The 14,866-nt window shown below is 49.3% G+C and overlaps 1 protein-coding gene across 1 annotated transcript in view; it reads right to left on the bottom strand.

The window, feature by feature from the left end:
• KANSL1 (KAT8 regulatory NSL complex subunit 1) overlaps nt 1-14,866 on the bottom strand; it is a gene marked incomplete at its 3' end in the record, with an annotated part of 67,944 nt that overhangs the window by 9,012 nt on the left and 44,066 nt on the right. Inside the window, 3 exon segments of the mRNA XM_008946022.1 lie at nt 1-40; nt 4,997-5,101; nt 10,107-10,248. The exon segment at nt 1-40 is cut by the window's left edge and continues 70 nt beyond it. Coding sequence (XP_008944270.1) covers nt 1-40; nt 4,997-5,101; nt 10,107-10,248 — 287 coding nt within the window.

Genomic DNA, 14,866 nt, shown 5'->3' with positions numbered 1-14,866 from the left:
GAAGCCCCAAGTTCTCTAGTGGCTGGGATCCAGAAACACTCTAAGGAAGGATGAGAAAGGTCACAAATCAATTTATAAAGCTTCTGAAATAGCCACAACTTTATTTATTCCCAGTTTCTAGCTGAGGATTCTGCACTCTAGCAATGGGTTTCCACACGACCTCAAAACAGGGGGTGAGAAATCACGATGTGAACAGGAGACTGGAGTCCTAAGGACTTTTAGGGAGCAGCTCTGGCAGGAGGATGGATACACGATGCAAGCACCAAAGAGCCTCAATCCCCCTCAGGCAGCCACTACAGAGCATGAAAGGCTGAGGGCTTTAATAAGGAGATTTTATATTTTGTCTCAATAGTGCAAACAAGTTCATAGCCACCCGCAAGCCTCGCAGGTGTCCTCTGAAGTCTGCTGCTCTGCTCTACGCCACGCGGCCGCAAGCTCTTGTCTAAGCACTTTGGGGGAAAACTTTGGGAGGAGAGGGAGAGGAGAACAGACTTGCAGGACTGAATTTGCATGTTCACTGAATACCTGTGTAAACACAGTCCAAAGAGCACTTTAAAATGTTGAACGAGTACCCACACAAGCTGTGGGGTTTGGAGAGGAGCAGGTAAACTCTATAAAGCTAGAACTGCCTGATAAAGCTGGAAACACCTTTTTGGCAGAGTAAAACTAAAAGGAAGTAAAACTAAGCTAAAGGCAGAGAACTCCCCAATCCCTTCTGCCTTCTGTCTGAAACACAAACCCCCTCCCTGTGCAGAGAGCAGCAGTTACTGGGTGGCTGCTGCACATCACCCAGTGGCCTCACTGGAAGGGGGGGAACTGTCACCCTGGCTTCCAAGGACATGCTGGCTTTGGATCCACTCTCCACCCCAGCATGTTCACCTCCCTGGCAGTCACTGCCCCCAGTTTCATCCTTGCAGCCCCTTCTTTTTCTTCTCAGCCATGCTCCTCCTCCCTGCCCCCGGGGCCAGACCTCCTTTCTCCCTCCCCACTCGCTGCCAAGGTCTCTGGCTGGGTTTCCCCTCATGCTGCTGCAGGCACCAGAGGAAAGGACAAAAGGAAAGGTCTGACTTCTCTACACCCATGGCCAGCCAGCCAGCCAGGCCCCCTGCACATCACGTACTCATCTCAGCAATTAAATCTTTCTCACAATCACTCCTTCAATTCAACCAACAGCTACAACCAGGCCACGGTGGTGCAGGACCAGCCGCTTCCAGCAGAGCAGAGACCTGACTCACTGAGGGAAGAGCAACTTCCACCACCCCGCACAACTTCTTCCTGCTGCCTGTTTGAGGAACTTTGCTGGGTTTTCTACACTTCTGCTCCAAAAGGCCTTTCTCCTGGGGGGGAGGAGAGACCAGTTGGACCAACGGGCTCGTGCTGATGCTCGGTCTGAGAGCAGGGGGGGATCAGACCAAACCAGAAGTGTCCCCCAAGCACCAGGCGTGCCTGGCGAGGTGAGCTCGGTGGTGCAGGAGCTGAACGTTTTCCCTCTGGTTTCCAGAGCCTTGGCAAGGCTCAGCCTTCACATGACACCCCCGCCGGAGGCACCCACGGTTCAGGAGGGCGGGTACACATGACTCATAAGCTCTTTTGAAATCGGGTATTTATTTGCTTCTCCAGAAAGGGTCTTAAAGGAGGAACCTCTTCTCTAAGAGCTGTCTCTGGCTCGGTGGTTCAAGATAGGAATAGAGGGTGACCCCTCTGCTTCCTGCAGAGGAGCTGGAGAGCATCAATCCAAAGCCTGTTTATCAGAAACAGCCCAGGCTCACCTTATCTCCCTGAGGATGGGTGGACCCTGCCAAGGCTCTGACACCAGCAACGGGGGAACGAGCAGGACTGCAAGAGCTGCCATCTCCAGCCTCCAAGAGTTAGAGCTCTTGCACCAGCTCCTCCTTGGATGCACCTCCCACTGCTGTGCCTTCCTCTGGGGCTGGTGGGGCAGCCAGGCTGAGATCCAGAGGAGCTTTCAGATCATATTAATGGTCCAGACTGAGCTCCTCTCTGTTCTGGGTCTGCCTGGGGTCTGGAAGTCCAGGTCTTTAGGATCCCTAGGACTCTTAGCGGGTCATGAAAGACCCAGCTTTGGCACACTTGATGTTGTACATGAACCTAGGAGCCTGCAGACTGCTGGGGCTCTCAGGGCAGTGAAGAAGCTGTGTGCTGGCACTTAGTCATGACCCAGCACCAGGAACGTTCCCTGAATTGCCAAAAAGCCCAAACAAAACCAAGCAGGTTCAGACCTTCCCCTATTACTAGACACAAGCCCCTAATGCAGGGAAAAGCCTCACCAGGACACTCCATCAACATCTTTTCTCATTTACTATTAAAAATTAAGCACACCCCCCTTGCTAGACCAGCAATACAAACAATGAACCAGTATCAACAGCTGAGTTATTCCTGTCTTCAGGCAAAAATTCTTATTTACATACTGAGCTTCCAGTTCCCAACAGACATTCCCAGGCCTTCTTTGCAAAGCCCTTCCCTCCACTGACGATAGGATTAGTTCCTCTTAGGGATTATCAGCCACATCCCACATATCAAGCTGATGCCCAAGGACACGTATCCTGCGTTCGTGCTGGCCAAGGGAGGTGCCAACGAGTTCCAAAGAGAAGCTGAGGGTGAGACAGGATGGATTCCTCCCCTTACTCCACATTGCTGACCTGTCTCTTCCTCTGCCAGTTTGGGGGGAAGGGGAAAACAGAAAAAGCCTAATTCAAAGCAGCCCAGAGTGCCAAAATGATAAGCACCTCTCCAGGAGAGGCCCAAGAGACCCTTCCAGTAAGTGTCCTAATGCAACAGGAATGGTCTCTGGGCTAATCTCTGGCTCAGAGCAGATCAAGGCTCTGACTCAACACCCCACCCTTATGAGCATGTCTAATTAAGCACAAACCCTCCAGCAGCAGGGTGTAGGAGCTGGGTGCCTGGAGGCAGCGATTCTGCAGGCTGACACCTCCAGCACTGCTGCAGAGAAGCTGGCAGCCTGGAGTGAAATGTGTGTCCACCAGCAGCCACGCATGGAAGGGGAATAAAAAGTCCTTTTCAGGAGGAGTTACCCTCCAAGATGGCAAATACAGCTGCACGAGTAGCCACAAGAAGGTGCCAAGTAGGAACTTGCAGCCTGCTTTGCATTGACAATGTTGTTCTTCACTTCTATTGCTGTCTCTCACTTGTGTCACTGTTACCTCCAAGCCCTGCAAGAAACACTGGCTCTCCAATGCATCAACACTGCAGCAGTAACAGTCTCTGTTGCAGGAGCTCATACCCAAGTGAAAGGGATGAGAAAAGGGACAAGGAAACGAGTGAAGACAGCAAGAGGGAGAGGGCTGTGAGCAGCCAAACCAAACAGCACTGGCCAAGCATCCTCCTTTCTACACATCAGAAATCTACAGACATTTTATATTCTATATAGGCAGAGATGATGTCTAAGACAATCTAAAAAAGGCCAACATGATGATTTTTAAAGTATATGGAAAACGTCTTTAACATGCAGGGACAAAGTCAGGTGAGACACAGTGTCCATCTGCAAAGCCCAGGCTGAAAACACTCACGTCAGATAAACATCCTGATTTAAACAGCTAAGGAAAGAAAAAAATTCTTCCTATCAGTGTTAAATTTGATCATTTATCTCTGTTATCAGCCTGCCATTTACAGATGAGCTCCCAAATAACAGCCAATTCATCAGTGCCTGAGCGTGCTGCTTCTGGAGCCCATCGAAGCACGCTGTCACTGTGCTTGTTTATCATTTGCCAAGTGCTTTTTGGGTTAAAGCACAAAAAATGGGGCTGGGGGGGGACACACACATGACAGACAGACATCACTGTTCAAAACCAGACACTGCGTAATGCTCGTGACTCAACCCTGCTCTGCAGCAGCCCCTGCCACCCTGGCTCCCCAGCCTCCCCTCGCTCCTCCAGCCTGGCTCTTTCCTCCTCAAGCACCTTTTACTGTTTCAGCCCAACCTGTTCCTTGTACCCAGTTCCACAGCAGAGCTCAGGGCTCAGCTCATCTGCTCATTAGACTTAAATTCCAAACACGCATCTGAACGTCAGTGTCAAGAGAGGAGATGTTTTATTACAATCACTGGTAATAACCCCTTTGCAGTCTGGTGTTAATACAAAATTTCACAGGATTTCATATTATTATTCAGTATCTGCAAAATTCTGACAAAGTCTTGCCAGTGATAGAAAACACTCCAAGTACAATTTTACGGTCACTTGTAGTTAAGTTTTTTTATCTGTATTGACTACATTGAATACTGGCCTATAAAACTTGAGTGCTCCTACAGCAGCCAAGCTCCACTTCTCCCCAAACGTGGCATCAGGACAGAAAAGCAGCAGTGCTGCAGGTTGGTAGCAGGAGTTTGAGCCACGCAGGGACCCCCCCTTCTCTTAGTACTACACCACAAGTTTAAAATCCTCCATTTTAGTACATCAACGTATCCCACAGGATCAAAAGTAATCACAGCCAGGCTGAACAGTACGATCAAGCCTTTAGTCTGTGGCCTACATTTCTGCATTAAATAATAAATACCTGGCACTCCACATAATTTCCAGTGCATCTCACTGAAATCATTAGTTTCCCTTCCGAGGGGTAACGCTCAGGCAGATATTAATAGCCACATCTTTAGAAGCCTTTGCTAATTGTGCTGCTCTCAGTTTGAGGTGCTTTTTTGCTAGAGGGAAAGGATTAGTTAGGATTTTTAAGCTTCACAAAATGCTAATGCATATTACAAAGGTACCCCGAGGAACTCTGTTCTAAAAGGTGTTTAAATCCTATCGTTTATTAACCCCAAAATAATCTGGGAGGGGGCGAGCTGCAGAGGATCAGCAATTCCCACATGAAGTCCCCACAGAGAGGTGCTTCTGCAGGAGGCCAGTCCCACGCCAGACACAGGGGTCGAGCATCTCTCACTGCAGCTTAAAGGATGAGGTTTCCCTACCCAAAATTCCTGAATGTGAAGTATCTGGCCCCAGTTGCTCCTGCTGCTGGCACTTACCAGCCGGTCAGCCCCAGGCTCCAGCTTCACTTCAGCACTAAAGGGACGGGACGTGTCATCTACCGCAGGATCAGGGGGCGACGCTTCACCCAGAACTATCAGCCCCTGGAAGAGAGGGAACAGGAATTAACTCTGGGTCCTTCTGTCTCAGCTGCACGTCCACCCTCCATCCCCCCGCAGCTCCACCCAGCGCTGTGCAGCACAGCTTGGGTCACGGTGCCCAGCTGAATCCCCCACTGCCTGGGGCCTCCTGGCACCCAGGCTCAACTGGGAGCGGGACGGAACTGCAGATGAAACCAGACCACAGGTCTTCAGCCCATTACCAGCAGGCAGCCAGCTCCCTCTCGGGCAAAGCTGCCACCCCGCTGCCCAGCCCCTGCCCTCCTCCTGCTCCTGAGGAGGTTCAGTGAAACCAGGGAGAAGGTTCTGCTGCAGCACAGGGCAGAAAACTGCTGCTCTCCCTGCGCCGAGTGGAACTCGCTGCCACAGCCAAGCACACGAGTCTGAGCGGCTGCCAAAAATCTACAGTCAAACTTGATACTCTGAGCAGATTTTTTTAAAGAAGTGATATTCACAAAATTCAATAAGGGAAGAAAAACACTGATAAACAAGCCAGTGCTATAAACCTTGCGGGACAAAGCACAGTGGCAGAGCACTGTTTTATCAGGCTTAACATATGCTGTCCTGTTTATGTTTTACTCTAAGTGGAGCTTACTCCAAAGGCAGGACAGCTTTTTTTTTGACAACACAAACTAAAATCATTAGAATTATGCATATTGTGGGCTATATTACAACAAAGCAGACTAAAATGTGCAAGGGATTAGAGAGCTGATGGAACCTACAGGCCATGAATACAGTCCAGGACAAAGACAAGCCAAAGCAAGTTTGCATTTGATCAAACAAGGAAGGAGGGAAAGGGCTGCTCAGATTAACAACAGGCACATCCGTCATCTGAAAACAATTCTGGAGGTTGCATGGTGTGTCACAACAAAGTGAGCCTGGAAGGGAACCTGGACACGTGGGCTTGGAGAGGGGAGGGAGCTACAAGGCCTCCCTCAAAGTCCACAGAGTCAAATCTTACATGACCATGTGGTCATGGAAGCTGTTCCTAAGGCTGACCTTAAGCCTTGCCACCATCTCCCACACAACAGACCAGTGGCTTTCCAGAAACACAGTGGTAGCCCATAGCATGGGGATACTTTATTTAAAAACAAGTCATAAACTGAACACAACTGTACATGGCCCCTGGGCAGCAATGAGGATTTAAACAGCTTCTACAATAAACATGATGACCATTTTCTAGAGTTTTCTGACATTCCAGAAGGATGTTTAGTGGATGAGAGAGGCTGAAATCTACACTCAATTAAATCTGTGCTTTGTTTTTCCTCTGCTCTTGAAATGTTCCTCCCCAAAAGCAACACATCACATTCTGCCACTGCTTCTAGAAACATCCTCAGGCCTGCTTCAGCAAAGAGGTCAGTCATCTCCAGATGTCTGGTGCAGGAGATAGTGGATAAGGAAAAAGGAGAAACTGGGGCTGAACACAAAATTGGAACCAAGGAAACTGCTCCCTTCAGACACTCCGGAAAGCACCTGAGCTTCACATTTACTCAGTGAGGGAAGGAGATGGGGAAGAACAGGCACCAGAACAGCAACAGCCACCAAGGATGTCTGCCTTCAGTTTAAAAGAAGAGAATGAAGGGAGCTGCTCCACGCCCCAGGAAGGAGCAGTAATTTATTCTCTGCACTGTGGGTATTGTTTCCAAGTACGTCCCTTTACTGGTGGCTTTGAAGGTGAGGATTCACTCAGCCTTCCCCCTGACAGTCCCAGATCAGGACTTTGTGTCCTCACCCAGAAGCTGCACTGCCTAAACCAACTATGCACAGGGTCAGTGGTCCTCTCCCAGCCCCCAGCCCACGAGACGGCCCCAAAGAGCTGCTGGTTGGATGGCACCTTCCCACTGAGTGCTTGCACACTCTTCTTTGCTTCTAAGAGTTTTAAATCCTCATTATTCATACACTTCTGAATAATAGAGAGGAATTAGAAGGGAAACGTCAAATTTCCACATCCCTTTCAGGAAAGGGAAAGGAGCAGCACCTCTGAATTTTTCCAAGGTCACACAATACTTGCTTTTCACCAGCACTCTCCAGGACAAAGGAAAAAGGCAGGCTTCCTTCAATATTTATGGGCAGGTTTGCTGCTTCTTTACTCTCACTTTTATCACTATTATGATATTAATGAGAAGTCAGTCGTACAGATCTCAGATAAAGACAGATTCAGAGACAGATCTTAGATGCCTCACAGCCCTGGAACAGTCAGCAGCTCTGCCAAGAGACTAGCAGAAGAAGCAGTGGACTGGTGCAAGTTAAAACACATCAGAAAGAGACCGAGTGACCTCAGACCAGCCTCGCAGAGCCAGCAGCCTCTCTTATCACACCCTAAGCCCGACATACCACTGCAGGCACAGGAAACTCAGGGGAGAGCTGCAAATTCTTCCAGCCAGAAGCTCCTCCTAAGCCCCGTCCCACCCTTCCAACCATGCTTCCCTCCTGACTCAGCAGCCCGGGGGGGAGCAGAGCCCTCCCCACGGGACAGGCTGCACTCAGAGCAGACCCAGCACCGCGGGGACACGGTGAACCCGACTGGGATGCCCTGGGAACAAGCTGAGCCTGGGTCTGCAGAGGGGACGTGCACAACAACCCTGTCTTCAAGGAGCTTCACTCACTGTGTTTCAACCAAGTGTGTTGCCTCAGAGTTCCTGCAGGAGCCCTTAAACTCCATTTCACTCTTATTCCACCTAAGAGTGAAACTCGTAAGGGACAGAAGAGAAAAAAAGTCTGGGTGCTCCTTTCCAAACATGGAGCACCTGCAGGGAGGTGCAAGGACTCTGCGTGGGGGGACCGGTGCTGTGCCACACCCCACCTCAAAAAAGCCCAAAAAAGCACTTTGGTAAGAAGAAACAAAACCACCTCATCACCTTTGTGGAACATCCAGTCCCCTAAATTAACTGTACACGCTCTTCAAAGCCGACACAAAATCGAAGGCACAACAGCCAGCTATTTTTAAGCACCAGAAAACATGGCACTTCACAACTAACTCCAAACACTTGCTCACTGATTTGTTGTTTTCCTCCTCACCTCACCAGGCTCTGACTGAGCTGATCCAAATGTGCTGGAAACACAATTACTGCCGAGACACCCAGGCAGCAGGGTACCTTCAAACAGGTTATTTTTGACCACCTGGTCCTGCTCTTGCTTTGTCAAAACAGTGCATCTTTCTTGAAGGGTCCACTGGGATGTAAAACTTAACATATACATATAATTAATTTAAAAAAAGACAAGGATAAAATTGAATAGCAACTTTGAATTCCTGCAGCAGCTACACTTTAACCTCCTGATGGGCAAATAAGCTAGAGTTCTGTTGACAGAGAAAACAAGGTGTCTCCAAATTCTTTAGTTGTTATCCTTGTAGAGTTTGAAGCCAAATCCATTCCTACAAGTAATACTGAAACCTGTGCTCATCTCTCTAGTCTCCAATACTTGTCCAAGGCTGCTTTTAGGAACCTTACCCTGAGTTTTTCATTGATGAAAACAGAACACATTTTGCAAGGCATCTTTGAGCCCAGTGACAAGGCCAGCTGGGTGTGAGCAGTGATCTCCACGAAGTCCTATCAGGAAGATGAGCTGAGATGCACTTTCCTGTTCAGGCAAAACAGCCACTACCAAATCAATCCTCAGCCTCTGAACTCTTCTGCCACTGTAAGTGTCATGCTTTATCTTGAACTCATGTACCAGGTTAGCACAGGTGAGGAGGTTTTGTTTGAACAAATCAAAAAAAAGATGACATCCTGTTTTCTGAAACCTCAGATGTACTTTTCAAGTCTGACACAATACTGTGATGTTTTCCTCTCAGACCCAGCAACTGCAACCTTAGATAAAAACATGGGATGCTTGGAGCCATCATCAGGCCGTTTAACAAGCCTGTCAAGTTGTCATCATCTGGTAAAAGCACTGAATCTTCCACTTCATTAGATGAGTTTTCTCATTTCTTCCATTACTTATAGCATATAAATGTTCAGCTATTTTGTATTTTATACTTAAAAAAAAGCTTACATGATTGGCTTTCTTGAGACAGAAGGAGGCAATTCTTTCTGAGCCTGGTTCATTCATCTGACACACAATCCTCTTCCCAGAAGCCTTTTGCTCCGAGCTTGGTGATGGATTCTGTTCAGCAAGCCCTGCTCTTCTGCCAAGTCATGGAGAGCCCTCCTTCCCTCTCTCTCTCCCTCAATTAGCCTGTTTTTCTACATAGCTGCATAAAAGCCCAGCCTCCCTCCCCTGCCTGGAAGCCTCCCCCTGCCACCCCCAGAGCACCACACATCTCGGGAAAAGCCTTTACTGGACTGTGAATTCCTGAGGATCTCTAAGTTGATGCAATACTGGGAACCTTCTTGCCACAAACTCCAGACATTCCTCCCTCCAAGGGCTGACATTTAGACGTGCATGCCTGAACAAGTCTCGATAACAATTCCTTCCTCATCCTTTCTCTGCTCTCCCCCGTTCTCCTGCCATCTGAGAGCAAGTCTGAAAAAGTAATTCCTTCCACAGAGAAAGGTCAGCACCTAGAAACAGTCTTATTTTATGATAGACTCAATTTTAAGCCTGTGCTATGTGATAACATCTGAAGTTAACTTCCTTCACAGTCCCCTCCCTTCCCCAGTAAGTCTCTTGTTCAGCTGTTCCTTATCCCCATCTTCAGCTGCTCCCAGAAAGAATGGGAAGGGTATATTAAAAAAAAAAAATCAAATAAAGAAGAGAAAAGCTGAAACAATGGGGAGCAGCAACATGCATGCAAAAACAACAGTTTTGTTCAGTACCCACAGACTGACTTCAAGGAAAGATCTTGCTCTCTTCCTATTGAACCAGGGGAAAGCAATTACACTTGCCAAATAGCATTCCCATTAGTCACAACCATGCAATCTGCTTTCTGAGAGATGAAGGGGGGCAGAAAAGCATCAGACTTTGGGTACTCGCTCCCCACTGCATCAGGAGACAGCCATTAGGAGGCAGACAAAGCAAAATCACCCCTATCCAAACTGCTGCTCCTCACCTTATTGGCTCTGATCTGCTTGTAGATGTCCGTCTGCTGCCGGATTCGGTATTCCAGGTCCGAGACGTGGGCTTGGAGCCAATTCCAGCGACTGACGATGGCTGCACGGTCTGCTGCCCATCTCCACTCTGCCCTTCGCCTCCTAGAAAAACACAGAGGGGAAGGGGGGATTATTTGGAGTGTGATTTTAATTATACAGTCCACAGAAAGTCCTAGCAGAACTGTCAGATAGATCAAAAGCTGCACACTGAATGGCATGACTGATACCATCTAGCCACTGCTAATAATTACCAGCCCGGCTACAGACGTGCTATAAAAGCCATGCCTCCACACAGCAATATTAAAACAACTCCTGGTACCCAGTGATTGAAGTCCTGCCTATGCAAGCATTAAGATTTTATTCCACGCTTAGCTGAACCAGCAGCTCCAGTCCTACCTGGCCACAGCTACCAGACCCACTTTTCCAAGTCTGGCAGAAACCAAAACCCACCTTCCTTCCCTTCCTTGACTTAGCCTCTTTAAGCACAGACCTCTGTCACCTGTCACAAAATATCCCTGAACACCAGCTGGTACCACGTGCTCACCATCAAAACTCCGTGGCAAGTTTCACAACAGGCCATCACAACAGGGTTTTAAGAGTCACCACTGCTGGGGGATGAACAGCAGAACTAGCAGCACCTTGCACAAGCTGCTCCCCCGCAGAGAGGTGTTGTAAAGAAAAGAGGGCAACAGAAAATGCAATTTCTGCATCTCGTGGCTTGAGAGCCCACAAAGAAGGCAGAAAAAACCAGCAGAAAATCACCAAGTGAAGACTCCTCCTGATCTCCAGGGCTGAGAGGAGTTGAGCACACATGGGGGCCGGGGAGGGGGAACCCCCACACTTTGCAACTCTTGACTGATTTCTTCCCATCTTTACCTCTGCTGTGAACACACAGGGTGGTTCTGCAGGAGCACAGATATGTTTTCACCAGGGCATGGACCACACCATCACATTTTACAGTCATCTGTTCCAAAACCCCCCTTAGTCTCTCCTGCTGCACTCCAGGGCAGAAAGCAGCACAGAGACCACAGAGTACCTATAAATCCAGCGCTCCACTCTCCCATTAAAAGCCATAATATTATGAAAATACACCCTAAGTGTCCCGATTCCAGTGGATAAATATTAAGGCTACCCAGAAAGGAAGAAAACCACACCATGGTGCAGACACAAAGCATCAGCACATGTACAAATCCTTTGCCACATCTGGATGTTTGCCAGTTAAGAAATGAATCACAAAATAATCCCCTTTACCTGTCTCCCTGTCCTTCTATAGCATTTTTGAACCCAGTGTGGACACATGGGGCAGGGAAGCCACAGCAACATCCACATTCTCCTTCCAAAATCTAACTAAGAAGTCTTCTGCTGAGATTAACCCCTTTCAAAGCTGAATCCAGCCATGGCAGCAGAAGCAAGCTGTGGTACATGAGGTTACTACAGAAGCACCCTCAGCTGCAGAGATGGTGAGCAACAGCAATAATCAACTTCTTAGAAGTATCTACACCTCCTGTGCATCTGCCCCTATTTAGGTGTACTGCTACCAAACCCACTTGCCTGAAAAAAAAAACCCAAAAAGCATCCGGGTTATTGCAAGTTTCAAATCAACTTGTAGAAATAGTCTGAAAAAGAGGAGTTGGTTCCTTCAAACTGCAAGTGAAACCCACAAACTCAGAACAAGACACGTTCTCCATGCTCCTGCTGGACCTCCCAGCTGTGTGGGTGACATTGCCTCGGTGCCAATTCAGATGTGGCCAGACTGCCACCAAAACAGGCAATTGTATCTGCTGCCTACAGGCCTCCCAGCCCTCTCCAAGACCTTTTTCAAAGCTCTTTTAGGAGCTTAAGTCCTTTAGACAGAAAAATAGTCTGGAGAGAAGTGCCTGCTCTATTTTGATCAACACTGAGCTTATGTTTGGAGGGAGTTTTAATATTTATTATAGATGGTTGCCACAGCAAGGCCAGGTCTTAATCCTCCATCAGTTACACCGAGGATAAAGCCAGGGGAACCCAAGACAAAATGTGGACAAGGCAGCTGAGCACCAGGGCTGGGGCAAGTCTGACAGACCCCAGCAGCCAGGCAGTGAGCACAGGGTTAATCTGGTTCACAATGGGCTGAGCACCAGCCCAGCATCACCCCATCTCTAATCCAGATCCCCAGCCCACTCATGCTTAGCTGGCTTCCAAGCAGGGTAAAACATCACAAGCTTTACAGTCCCTCCTCCCCACAAGGGATCTCCAAAAGTTTGAGCCTAAATGGCACCAAAACCTCCCTCCAGGACACCAGAGGGTAGAGAAGGGGTGTCTGGGGCACAGATCTCCCTTATCTCACAGAGATGTTTCTTTGAGCATCCCTGGACAAGTGACCCAACTCAATCACCAACAAGACTGACAAGAGTTTTCATGCTGTAGTTTCCCATGAGACTTTCCAGAATGCATTACTCCTCAACTAGCCAAGATTCAGCGAAATTCCACTATCCTCTCATTTCAGAGAACGTTTTTACTGGAGGAGAGTTCATCTTGGTTTACAGCTTAGAAGCAGGAAAGGTCTCTGCGAAGGCTGGTCTGCTTTTAGGGCATCTTCAGCATCTCTGGATGCAACAGGCTATCCGGACCCCTAGAAAGTTTAGGGCTCTAAGCCAGAGCTCAGCAGGCTTCAGTTTGCTCTCTGGGCATCCACGCAGCATTGGGAATGGTTTTGAGAAATACCAAATGCTGCTGAGAGCACTTCAAAACTGCCAGCTCCCTTGTTTGTCCCTGCAGCACTACAAAGCCCCCTGCCCGCTGGAACAGCACGGGCCTGCTCCCTTAAACACATCTCATTCTGCTGCTCAGGCTACACAGAAATCCAGACGAAGTACAAAACCCACCTTCCACCCCTTCAGATCGAGGTGACACGGCAGCGTGAGCAGCAGCAGACCTGCTCTTCACCTTAAAATCAGGACACATCCTACCCCAGAAAAACCCACTGGGTTTAGACCAAAAATAAACCAAGGAAGCGAAACACAGCGACGTCTGCTTCACCCTCTGACACCCCGCAGCAGAGGGGGAGGGGGGGAAGGCATGGTGATGGCTCAGCCATGCTTTCCAAAACAGTATCGAGCGTAGCCTGCTCCTCTATATTTAGAATTCAGCCTTTTCCAGAGCCCGTTCAATGACACCCTTCGCTGAGATGGGCTGTCACCAACACGTATGTGCCTTCCTCATGCAGATCAGCTCTTGGATAACGAGCTCTGGAGCTGCTTTAGCTTGAAACTCTATACAAAGAGTTTGCAAAAATGATTCTTTTCTTGACTAGCACTAGGAAGTAGCAACCAGCACGAAATACAGCATCTGAAGACTGAAACCTCCATCGCCCACCTGGCTCTGGGGGCAGGGAAACCTGCTGCATTTCCTCCTAAACATCAGGGACTGTAACATGGCAATTAATAGAAGAGTTTATTGCACTTGCCTGAATGGATTTTGGATTAAGCCTCCCAAGAAGACTGAAGGGACGGCCAGATGGCTACCGAGGGTGGCAGCACAGCTCATCTGGAGAGTGGTCCTGAGCTCTGAGAGGCAAAAGCTGCCATGGGGAGCAACATCATCAGCAGCAAAGTGGTTAAATCCTGCATCCTCCAAGAGAAACTGCTCCTCGGAACAGATGAAGGGGAGGGGGTGAAGGAAGAATGGGATCCCCCTCTCTGTCCATGGCAGAAGAGCTCAAATATCCTGCCCTCTGTGGTCATAGCCTCAAACCAGTGCCAAAAGCTCCCGCCTCGTGGTGCCAGGCTCCTGGATGTGCTGCACCCTGCCCGCCTCTCCAGGCACTGCTCTTTAGGAAGCCAAAAGCACAGCCTTCCTTCAGGCTCAGCCTTTGGGAAACTACAGGAAGGAACTTCATCAACATGACAAATTCTCAGAGGTAAACACTTCTTCGGAAAACACAGCAGTCAGTTTAGTAAGGCTGCAGAAGGGGGAAGAAAAGATCAATCTCGTGTTGCTGTATCAGCCCAAGTCCCTGCGATGGACTCCAGGCCCTCCCCAAGGAAGAACCAGGCAACTGTGGGTTAAAATCAGTTGCCCTGCATGGCAAAGTCAGCCCCAGAGAGCAAACCCAGGCAGGTGCTCCTGCCAGGCAGCAGCGCCTGCGTTCCAGAGGGGGAAGAGCCAGGACAGAAGGTGACTCAGTGCCGGCCAGCTGCCAAGGGGCACTGCTGGCCCGGGGCAGGGCAACCAGCCCCTGCAGCACAGAGCCCGCCTTCGGCTACTTCAGAAAGTGGCCTCTGCTCTTTCTTTTTCTTTAAATAAGCACTGTAAGTACAGCCCTGCCCGTGAGCACGGCAACACCTCGGTCATCGCACCTCCACCGGTACGGCCCGGGCCTGACCAGGCTCAGGGGTCCCAGCAGGAGCTCTACAGATGAACCTTCCCCATCACAAGCTCCACAGGGATCCGTGCTTAGACCAAGCCTAGGCAGAAACACCAAGTCCCCAAAGCGCTCCCGGGTGAGGATGCTCAGGGATCTCTCCACCTCTGCCCTCCCCCAACGAGGTTTTCCACACTGCCTCAGAGGAGGTTCCAGCCCACTGGAGCTCCCTGCTGCCAGCTGGTTTTGTCTCAGCAAGTCACAGGAGACACACGTTCATTTGGCTCCTTCTGGACCTCAGAGAAGCTGCGTTGCCTCCCTCCACCACGCGACCAGTGGTCAGGAGCCCTAGCTGGCACACAATCACGCTTCCTTCCT

The sequence above is a fragment of the Merops nubicus genome, unplaced genomic scaffold (assembly GCF_000691845.1).
Source record: "Merops nubicus isolate BGI_N331 unplaced genomic scaffold, ASM69184v1 scaffold15358, whole genome shotgun sequence".
Taxonomy (NCBI): Eukaryota; Metazoa; Chordata; class Aves; order Coraciiformes; family Meropidae; genus Merops; species Merops nubicus.
Note: the sequence above shows the minus strand (reverse complement) of the source record. Positions and strands in the feature narration are given on the sequence as shown.